Source organism: Nelumbo nucifera, chromosome 1 (assembly GCF_055504915.1).
Source record: "Nelumbo nucifera cultivar China Antique chromosome 1, China Antique-T2T, whole genome shotgun sequence".
Lineage (NCBI taxonomy): Eukaryota > Viridiplantae > Streptophyta > Magnoliopsida > Proteales > Nelumbonaceae > Nelumbo > Nelumbo nucifera.
Window position 1 is genome coordinate 122,388,728 of NC_142649.1, and position 11,561 is coordinate 122,400,288.

An 11,561-nucleotide genomic window follows, 5' to 3' on the forward strand; every position below is an offset into this window, starting at 1 on the left:
AAAACTCATTAAAAAGAAGTATTCACATATCAAAAAATTCAGCCATTTGAAAGTTAATTTAACACTTAAACACATCAAAACCCATTAAAGAGAAGTATTAGAAAATTCATCCATTTGAAAGCTAAGTTATCACTTAAACATATCAAAACCCATTCACATATCATAAAAATAGTCGTTTGAAAGCTAAATTATCACTTAAACATTAGTAGTCCAAAGGCTACATTGGTGGTTCAGGCATTGATCCAAACAACTAGTTTTATTCCCAAGAGGCCAAGTATGCCAACATTGCAACCTTGGTGGTTAAGGCATTAAACCGAACACCTGGTACTGTGTAACACTATGAACCCATGTGTTTCTTTAAGCTACACACATGTGGAACCCACGTGTCCATTGTAGCAAACACATGGGTTGCCACATGTAATAACCCTATGAAACACTGATGAACTGGTCGGTCCCCATGCCTATGAAATGGTCCCCCTAACACTAAATGACAGAACCAGGCATGTCAGAAAAAGGGTGTACAAGAATCTCTATACATACCTTATTGTTTGAGGATTACGAGAAGAAATATATACAATTTTTGACTTTTGTTGATCCCACTGCAAGAAAAATATAAAAAAAGAAAATCCATGTAAGATAAAGAAAAAGAGACAAAGCTCATATTTAATTAAGTTGGTTTTAGGGTTTAGTGCCATTGAAACTCATTTTAGGGTTTAAATAACCTCACAAAGACTCGTTTTAGGGTTAAAATAACATCACAGAAACTAATTTTAGGATTTCTCACAGTCGAACCACCGAACGGAAGTTGAAGCGGTGTCCGTTGCAAGCGACGACGAACTTCTCTACTCCAACTAGTGACGATAATGTTCTCTGCTTGGGGTTTTCCTCTACACATCTTCTTTTAAGTATATGGGAAAAATAGTTTTACTATTTGGCGTCCATCCGTAATGTAAGGGCAAAATGGATTTTCCGTACACCTTTGTTACGATTTAACGACTATGGTAATTGTCAAGAATAGTAGGGGTACTTTAAGACAATACTAAAATAGTAGGGGTAGTGTTAGTCAATTTCCTAAACCTTATGGGTAGTTTAAGAAATTTGCCCTAATTTGTATTCTTTTTTTACTTTTTTAACGGCTTTTAAGTCTATTTGTTTTGAAAGAAAGGTAAGGAAATCTATACAAGTTCTGGTTTTGTATAGGCTTTCCAATCTTTAAGGTTGTATTTGGTTTTGTTTGGGTTTTTCTATCTTTTTCTTTTAAAACAATCACAGCCTAAACAAAAAATAATTTAAATAATTTATAATTTTCAAGTTCTTCGCCAAACTAAAAGGAAGGAAAAATCACAGTGTTTGAAGACTAGGGGTTTACAATCGGTTGATTCAGTTTAGTTTGGTTCAAACCAAGGGCCTAACCGACTATTCGGTTTTACCATTTCCTCTAACCGAATCAAATTGAATTATATCTTAGATCCAAACCGACCCTTACTGAATTCGGTTAAGTTAGACCCTGGTTCTACATAAATGACAAGCATTTAAAAAGTGTTATTAATGAAAAGTTAAAATGGCCCCAAAATCCAATGGTTTTAATTATTAACTATTATTAATTAAAAATTAGAATGACCCCAGAGCCCAATGGTTTTAATTAATTAGATATTTTTAATTAAAAGCTAAAATAGGCCCAAAACCCTATGCTAATGGAGAATTGGTGAATTGGCCATTTTTAAAAGTAATTAATGATTAATAAACAATTAATGACTAATAAACAATTAATAATGAGTCTAGTTTTAATTAACTATTATTAATCGTTCATTGGAAAATATAATAATTAATTAGCATAAAATATTAAATAAAACATTAATATTTAATATACTTAATTAAATAACATCATTAATTCGGTTTTTGGTTCGATTCGATTGAAATTTTCAATCAAATCAAACCGAAACCGAAACCGAAAACTGATTTAAAAAAAAATAAAAATCTTACCGAACTAATAGCTGAATTAACTTATTCGGTTTAATTCGGTTCAATTTTTTATTTATTAACCGAATTTGGACAACCTATTGAAAACGATGTAACTGCATATTTGTAGAGAATGCAAAAGAAACCGGTTCACACGAAAATGCAAATCGGTTCAGCTAAACACATACACAATGCCCCCATTTTATTCGGCAGTGAAGAGTGCAAAAGGAGACGAAATTACAACTCTCTTGGGTTCTCTGTTTTGGTTGCAAGAAAGAACAATGGCCCTAATTGGGTGGTGTTGGAGAGAGATGAAGATGCTTCATGAGAGATGAAGATATTTCGATTACAATCTTTAGCATGTTTATATAATTTATTTACATAAAAAAAAATCTAAACATTTACATTCAAAATGATCAATATTAAAAAAGGTATATTTCAATGCAAAATTAAACTAAAATCTGCATTTGCATAATAATAAAAATACGGAGAAGATTCAAAAATTTGAATGACATTCCTCCACCAAATTAAAACGAAAAAAAAACAAAAGGAAAGAAAAGAAAAAAAAAAGACATGGGTGGCATGACCACGTGAGTTTATGTATCAATCCATGTGGACGGTGATGTCTACGTTCGGCCACTAATAGCAGAACACGTCTATTATTCATAGTAATCACATAGAGATCGATGACGTGGCATGGCTGGATGACAACGATCATAAATCTTCTTCATAATATCTCCACGCGCCTATAGCATAGTGATATCCACTCTCCCACACGTGTACGGTGGAAATGACTTAACATGTCCATTTCCCATAATCCCGTGACAATTGACGCGACATCAGCTTAGGATTCGGACAAGTTTGCAACGGTAAAAGGACGCGTGGCAGATAATTGATATGCGATCGAGTCAGAGTGGGTCTTATCGGAGAATTAATTCAACTGGAAGACGGGAGAGAGAAGCTTTGAGAAGTTGTTGTTCTGGAGCGAAGGAGGGAGGGAGAGAGGGAAGAGGCATAAAGAGTTAGTTTCTGCAACCTATATGGGTTTATTTTGTTAGGGTTGAATGGTTCCTTTTCACACATGGGGCCTGTTCGTTTCCTCTTAATCAATCTGTTGAGCTGAGCTGTTATTTTTTTATGAATTTCTTTTTGTTTGAAGAATTCGAATTTCTTATTTTGGTCAGGAACGAGAACGACATCTGAAATCCTCCTCCGACCTCTCTCCTCTCGACGGAGCTGAAGCAGAAGTCGGTTTTCCCTTCCTAATTCCGATTGTAGTAGGAGTATATGGAGTGGTGGGACAAGGTCACATTTCCCCTGCGCAAGGTCTGGATCGGCGTTGCTACGCGTCTCGGCATTCGTAAAAGCGGTACGTTTCATTTGATTGATTGATTGTTAGGTTCCCCCTAAGGGCCTAACCCACTCGAAAGAAAAATATATCTGACCGGAGATTTCCGGCCGGAACTGGTTGGTATGAACCCTGAGTCATGAAATGTTGCATGGCCGATAAGGGTTCACTCCTCACTGTCAATTTCTCAGCAGAATCACTGATTTTCTTCGGGATTCCACGGCAATCAATCCATACATCAAAATTTCGTGTGACGTCCTGCTGCTTCCGTCTCATGTGTGATGTGCGTACCCGCCCCCCCACTCCATGCAGTTAATTAGGTCTTCTTGATCTATGTTATACTGTTGTGTAGAAAATTACTTAAAGGGGCATGATTTACCCCATGTAAATGTCAGAGTAGTCCAAAATTTTCCTACCTTGTTGCTTTACGCAGTCAGGTTTTAATTCCCTGTTGTTTCATCGGTTGTAAATGAGAGTAAGCAAAGGAGTTGGAGTTGGAAACCTCTCCAAACTAATTGGGTATCTGCTGACGGTCACAGCAGGATTTTTCCTCCAAATAAACCCCCCTGAAGTATATAAAAGGAAAAAGTATATATATTATTGGATGGATTTCTGTGTACTATGATTTATGATTTTATATTTCAGTCAAAAATTTACATTTCAGTTTGGTTTGATTGAAAATCTAAGAGAAAAACAGAAGTTGAGGAAAAGTTTTTAAGAGATTTTGTGAAATTGGTTAAGAAAAAAGATGTTTTCCTCATCTTTCTGTTTCACTCTTGTTTTCTTTTCTTCCGGACCAAACACAGCTTAAATCCCGTAGCTTTAACACGATTTTGTATTTTATTTTATTTTTATTAAGCAGGGCTATTGAAGCTGCGGCACGATGTGAGAAGGTGCGAGTACGAGGACGTGAGAGTGATGTGGGAAATGCTGAATAGGAACGAGTCGTCGGAGATTAGTCGCTCCCCATCCAAGAAGCGAAGAAAGAGACCCCTTTGGAAGATCGTCGCCTGGGCCCGCCATGCTCCTAGCATGTGCCGCGGCTTCTGACTCTGTGTCATCTGTGTTGTGTGGATTTTTACATTACATGTTACTAATAGTTTCCCGTCAATATAGTCCAGTCTATCTAGTATAGTAAAAACCCCTAAACAAAAAGATATGTTTGTTATCAATCAATCAGACCGTATCCATCCATTTGTGGTAAATAGTACAACAGATGACTTTCATGATGTCGGAAAGTCATGATACCGGAACCAGCCGGTGGTATCAGTTCATCGGTCAAATATAAATATGCAGTCGAATACTATGTATTATTATTACATATATATATATGTATGTCAGTCGTTTGTAAATATAAATCTGCAGCAGTCGTTTGATGACATTTTGCATGCACTAAGAGGTCGTTTGATAGTGTTGAATCGGCCTCCGAATACTACTACGGTCGTTCGTTGCACCTCCGAACGCCGAAAGATTCATAGTAGTTAGTCGGCAGTCGGCCTACCTCCAAACGCAGTAGCAGCAGGAGGTAATAGACAAAAATTGTTTTTCACTTTTTCGGCCATGTCCCTTAAAAACCTGAAACTCCCGCATCGCCTCTTCTTCTTTGTCCTCCCTCGGAGTATCCCGTGTCTCGTCCTCCCTTCCCTGTTGAACTAGTTGCAACATAAATTTTTGTAGCATCAATTAATGGCCGTTGAAATCTTCCACAGAAGACAACACCATCTCTATTATCCTCTGAATCGGAACGTCACAAGTCACCACCACTTCCTTTGTGAATCGAAATCGACAGTGGTTGTGTTAAAAGGTCAGTGGAAGTCTATTTACTCGATGATTGAACAGCAGCGGCGAAGAAACGCTCTAAATCGAAGTTGGTTATTGGATGTGAATCAGAGAATAGAAGATTTTGTGCAGAAAGATCAACAATGAATGTAGATATGGCTCCTCCTTCAGGTAGGTGATCGAAAATATCGAAAACGGCAACGAGGCTAATGGCACTTTCAGTGGCAGAGTGATTATGATGGTGGCATTGCGAGACCTTAGGATTTAGGGACAGTGGGTTCGGCAATACCCCCCCCCCCCCCCCCCCCCCCCCCCCCCCCCCCAACTCAATTCTCTGTTTTTCTAACCCACCAAATCCCACAACCCATCTCTCTCTCTGGACTTGAACTTTCTCGGTAACTCTTTGGTCATACTGTCAATTGTAACAGCTGACTCCACCAAAAATTGTAATTAAAAAAGCAAATTTGCTATTAGAGGAAACTTGAGATTTACAGAATGCCACCTAAGCATTCAATGCAACAGATTACAGAACATAGCTATGAGATGGTGCATTAATATTCAATAGGCCAGAAAAGGTGGTAAATAAATTTTACTTCAAAGACATGTAGATGTGCTGGGCTTCGCACTAGCTTTTAAGTTGTTTTCTAATTCAAATTAGAAAATCAGATCATATCATTTATTAACAAATTAAATTTGATTTGAATTTCCTAATCGTAAAAGGAAAATAAATACCATAAAAAGCTTCAAAATGTTATATTGGTATGGTCTTAGTTCTTCTAGATAAACTGATAAAGTGGGTTAATTAATCACAAAAGAAACCTAATTTAGTGTCCCGAATAAAATAAAATAAATAAACTTGATCTAAAGACTTGCCTCCTGTATGGTGATTCTCAAACAAAATAAATACATATAGTATATCAACTTCGGTGGCACTGCAATACAGGATTGAGAGACATGGGTTCACAACTTTGATGGCAAGGTTCAAAGTATTCTTATCGGCCGATATGTATTGTTCCGGGACCCTTCCGATACACCCCTACAGTGGGTGTATTGGGGTCTGACCGGTTCAGGGGATGGAGGGGTCCTAGACCGGCTCCCCTGAACCAATTTAAAAATAAAAAATAAAAAATAAAAACAAGTATTGAAACGCCTGATATACCCCTACCGACGTATCAGGTGTATCGATATTTTGAACTTACTTGATGGTTGAACATACCATCAGAATTTGCAGTAATATTGTTTTCCCTAGGTCCGGCTCCATGAGAAAGTGGGTTATTTCGTTTCAGATAACCGAGCGTGGCCTACCTGATCAAAGAGTTGGTTAGACCAAGGTGTACCAGAAATAGCTGCTGAAATCGGAAAGGGTTAGGGATGCAATGCCCTTAATCCAAGCACCGGCTGTGGCCTGTGGCTTTATCCTTTTTTCTTACTGGTTATCACAGTACTGGGCTATATTAGCACACATTGCCGTTGTCATGGAGATCACCCATACAATTCCTCGCTATTATGATTATCGTCACTACCACCAACACCCCCATTTTCTCTATGGTTAAACAGCATCAAAGTATTTGGTAATCAATTAATACTCGTGGCATTTTTGATGGTGCAATTGCTAGGTTTAGCACAAGTAAACCCAACGTCTCTAAGTACAATTTGCCTATCTATACTATTAGTTCTGCCATTACCTAGGACAGACACCAGAGTAGCAGAGACAGCAGAGGGATGATCCCCAACATTTTCAGTAGTATTGGAATTGTTAATTAGGCGGTGGTCGGGGAGGCTGAGCTGTGCTGCTGATTCTTGTACAAAGTTTAAGCAACTAAGAAAAGAAAATAATTTTCAAAAGGGCCGAGTATGTTTGGATGTAGAAGGGCAAAAAATTAGACTTTTTGGTAAGTGCAGAATGCTGTAAAATTTTATTTTCATCCCTCTTACATCCAGACAATTGCAATCTTTACCGAGGCACCTTTATCGTGGTAAATCTTCATAATATGGGAGGATGATCTGGCAATCATCTGGTGGAATGGAGAAACAGGATTCTAGCTGACCCCATATGGTTGGGATAAGGCTTAGATGATGAAGACGGTGATGTTGATGATCTGGCAACCATCTGGATCCCTATTAAACAACCTCCTGAGCTGTGATTTAAGATCTGCATCCTCTGCAGATCCCCCTGCAACATGAACCCTATTGTTAAACTGATCCCCAAATGGGTGAGTGCACTGACAAACAGAACAGAAACAATGAAGAGTGTACTAGGGACAACACCTCCTGCTGTCCTCACCAGGACCTAAGGTACTACAGTTCACACAGCCAGACACAGGTCATTTCTCCTGCTCTATGTCAAGGACATGGAACTTTTTCATTTGTCAATCATTTTTTTTTTTTTTTGTGTATTCTTGAATCTGAAATTTAACAACTAAAACAATATGGTACTTGTTCACCTTGTCTGTTACTGCAATTGTTGCAGAGAAGGATCATTCACTGTATGAGAATGTAAGGCCAGCTCTATGTCAAAGACATTGGTCGCAATTCTTGTATCATCCATGTTGATGATCACCGAGAAGAGATTCTCTCATGCTGATTGACCTGTAGTTGTGCAAACAACTGTTGATAAGTAAAGACATGGGGGCCAGGAGGCCTCTAATATATCCACCAATGATAATGATGAAGATCCCATTAGAACACTTTCTGTCCATATCACAAGTTTTCTCATGACCATCTGGAAGAATGGAACAATTGGATGAAAGCTAATATGTATATTTTTTTTGATCAATTGGATGAAGTTAAATAGATTGAATTTACAAGGATCTGGCAATACTTGGAAAGTCTTGTGTTTCACCGACAACGAAACATTGGTCAGATTCCAAACACTCAACAGATTATTGAGGGGCACTTTTAGATAACCTTTTTTTCCTTTTAATCCTTGCTTATTTTACATAAATTAATAGAGAGTGTGCATGATGCTTGCCATTTTTCCTATAGAATTTTAACTACATAACAAATAAACTTCTAGAACTTTTTATGTAGGTAATGCTAGGACTAAAGACTGCTTACTGTTTTAGTAGTATATACTTTTCTCTAGAGATGTGTAAACAATACATTTTTTTGCCATTCCAAGTTAGATTACTAGACATATATCGGGTTCTGATTCCCATGTAGTTCATTTAATCCATCTTAGATCTACTACTCTGCTAGTGTGAGTATATAATTAAAAAAAAGAAATGTAAGCAAGCACAACTGTAGAATTAGACAAGATTTCAATAGATGTATGTAACAAAAAACGATTGGCATAGAAGTGTCATTGTAGCTTATAGTAAACTGTGAACACGTTTCAGAATTGGAAGAGCAATATGACAAATAAGTTCAATAGAGAATGTATCCAACCAATAGTACCATGAGAAAAGAAAATGGTTTAGATCCTTGATATGAGTAAGATAGTTCAAAGGAATTCTGATTCCAACCAGAAATTGGTTAGAGTACAATAAAAAGAGTGAAAAACTCAAGCAAAAGAATAGTATAGACTGTATCTTTCCTTGTCACTCGTACTACACAAAGGAATTTTGGTGCTCAAGTCCTGTATGAGTAAAATACTTGAAAGGAATTCTAAGTCCTACAGTAATTGGTTGGAATACACCAAAAAGAACAAAAACGTCAAGCAAAAGAGTTGTTTAAATTGTATCTTCCCTTATCACCGATAGTACAGAAAGGAATTTTGGTGATAAGTCTTGTATGACTTATATTCATTTAAACATGGTGTTCGATTTGATTCATAGCCCATATAGCTAATAGGGCAGAAACAAGGAAAGTTTGCCAATTGCAGTAGAAGAATAAGTGAAAGAATGTGTAACAAAAAATAGTTTATTCAATATCGCTGCTTCAATTTGCAAACCAATTCTCTACTAATAAATGCAGATTCTTTAGGAAAATAAAGCTTTATTTACAAGAACAAGTTAATACAATATAGAATAATAGATATCAGTTGAGATTAATAAAAAAAAAATAATAATAATAGATCAGTTGAAGAAGGCCATTGAACTTTCTAAATTCTGAGGTTCTTTGTAGTATCTGGATGTTTACATTATACTGTATACCATGCCCCACAAACCCAGGAAACACTGGTGATTATACTTGTATGCGACATACTCATTCTGACCCAATTCTTCAATTATTTGTAGCACACAACTTATTTCCTGCTGTGGATTCTAAAAATTGCATGACAGATGAAGGTCAAGATACACATTAAAATGTATCTTAATCTAGTCTGCATAATTTGCTTGATGAACTTGAATTTGCTATTCTGTTAAATACTGATGTATGTACCAATTAGTATTCTCTTCTTCATTCCTCGGATGCACGGAAGCAAATCTTCTCAAGTTCCATAGGCCAATCTTCTCCAAGCATCTGAGGATTTAACTCCATTGCAACCCGAAAGTCCAATAAAGATGCAGAAACAGAGTTAGTGGATCTTTGCATGGATCTCTCTGGCCGCATTTTGTTCAAACCAGGTTTGGCAATCCTGTTAACTTCCCTTAGGTGTTGATGCCCACATCTTAACCCAGCAAGTTCTATACAGGGCTTAATCAACCTCTTTAAATACACATCCAGTCCATTGTTTAACAGATTAACACAGTCCACCGAAATTCCGAGGCCCTCCATCTCCAGCTTCTGCTCCAGCCGTTTCCTCAAAGACCTAGTGTCAGGTAGCTCATAGCTGTTATGACAGGTCTCAAGGTGAAAAGCAGATAGGAGTCCATTACGAAGAGCTTTACGTGATCCACTCATATTAATGGGGATACCAAGAGGAGCTCTGACAGGGCTTCTACTTTGAACGCTTGGGCTGGCAGCCACTTGTTCAACCTCTTCCCCATCTTCTACAGAGACAACTTCCGCAGGGGGTCTGCTACCAAGAGAAAACAGTTCCGTAGCACTTTGCTGCTCTTGGGCAGGAGCTCGTTCATCACATACCGTACCCAGTATCTTCCCATGAGGCCTAAGTGGACTTGGACCATCCCCAGACTTGCGATCTTGAAGGCCTGAAGACTTCTCCTTGCGTGGGGATGTAGTAAAGACTTCTCCAGAGAGCATCTGAAGATTATTTCTTTGATAGCCGAACCCATTTTTAACATTAAGGGAACTTTCTACCCTTCTTCTCAATGGGGGAGACTTGGCAACACAAGCATTTCTGAGAATTGTTCTAATAAGCCGGTTGTGGAGAGAGACATTCTTCCTCCCAATGGTATTAATGCAGAGCTTATCAAACTCGGCTTTGCTAAGCTTGAAACTTAATAACCTGCTGAGGTAACTAAAATATTTCTCTGCCTTCTGATGCCCCAACTTCTTGACGATCTGAGCTTTCAACTCTAGAGTGTCAATTCGGGGGGAATGTCGACATGTCGACATTTCCATCTCCGAGTTCCGCACAATCATCAATATCGGACCTCGAGCACAAGCAGAAAACCTAGAAACAATCCAAATTAAAAAAAAAAAAGGCTACGCTCTTAATTCCGAACGCGAAACCCTAGTCGCTGGAATCCATGTCTATCGCAAACGTGTATGGAAATTGCATTGAGGAAGTAAACAATACTTCACGAATTTAGCTGTGGTAACGAATTCTGGAAAGAAAAGGAACAAAACCCATATAAGAATTGATCTCAAAACGCAGTGTATCAAGTTCGTTGAACTCATAAAATCCTAAATTTCTTAAACTATGAAAAAGAAGTAGAAGCACTACATAAAATTTCCCTTCCCTATTTCCAATTCACAAACCAACTGTTAAGAACTTACAATAACAATGGAGAAGGAGCAATTTCCCTGGGTCTTGAAGATTAATTTGGATTGCAAGGAAACCCTATTGAGATATGAAGAAAGCATTAACCCCACAAAGCTAAATACGACTTTTAACGAAGAGAGAAGATTAAGTAAGAGGGAAAGCAGGACGGACCTGGTTCAGACGGAGTGCGTGATTGGATTGTCTTCACCTTCTTATTTCCGGTATTTCGGCTTTCGATCGTTGTTTGTCTTAGCGTATGTTAACGTCGTTGTGCGCTAACAGGTGAGAGGGGGGAGAGAGAGAGAGACGACGGCGAGACGAGCTTCCGGACTTTCTTAGTTTGGGTCAAACGGCACGTGCGTTTCCCATTGTCAGTTGGAGTTAAAACTCAAGTTAGATTATTATAACGAGCAAAGGACGCGCCGCTTCACGCATGATAGTGAATGTAGTTTCAGATAGAGGGGTTAGCATGGGTCCAGTCGGTTCGATTTGGCTGATGAAACGTCTAACCTATTTGGTTGGTTCTAGGGTTTATTTTGTAGAAGTTAATCTTGTTGAGTCTGTTTTGAAAAAACGATTTTTAATAACAATAATAATATGATACGGAGTTAATATTATTTTTATTGATTAAATTGAATAATTTAATTTATGAATTATCATAATACATTATATATAGTTTAAAAGTTATTATTATAACTTATG

At 37.8% G+C, this 11,561-nt stretch overlaps 1 protein-coding gene and 1 long non-coding RNA gene across 2 annotated transcripts; one reads left to right on the forward strand and one right to left on the reverse strand.

Moving 5' to 3' along the window:
* The first annotated feature begins 4,353 nt into the window (after nucleotides 1–4,353).
* Nucleotides 4,354–5,582, forward strand: LOC148803764 (uncharacterized). The gene is made up of 2 exons (XR_016080080.1): nucleotides 4,354–5,111; nucleotides 5,198–5,582. It is a non-coding gene; the product is annotated as an uncharacterized LOC148803764 (long non-coding RNA).
* A 3,399-nt stretch (nucleotides 5,583–8,981) lies between these two features.
* On the reverse strand, nucleotides 8,982–11,246 carry LOC104611640 (uncharacterized). The gene is made up of 3 exons (XM_010278782.3): nucleotides 11,031–11,246; nucleotides 10,874–10,937; nucleotides 8,982–10,701 (listed from the first exon to the last, which is right to left on the reverse strand). The coding sequence occupies exon 3, from the start codon at nucleotides 10,514–10,516 to the stop codon at nucleotides 9,428–9,430; it is 1,089 nt and encodes a 362-aa protein (XP_010277084.1). The 5' UTR covers nucleotides 10,517–10,701; nucleotides 10,874–10,937; nucleotides 11,031–11,246; the 3' UTR covers nucleotides 8,982–9,427.
* Nucleotides 11,247–11,561: the final 315 nt, after the last annotated feature.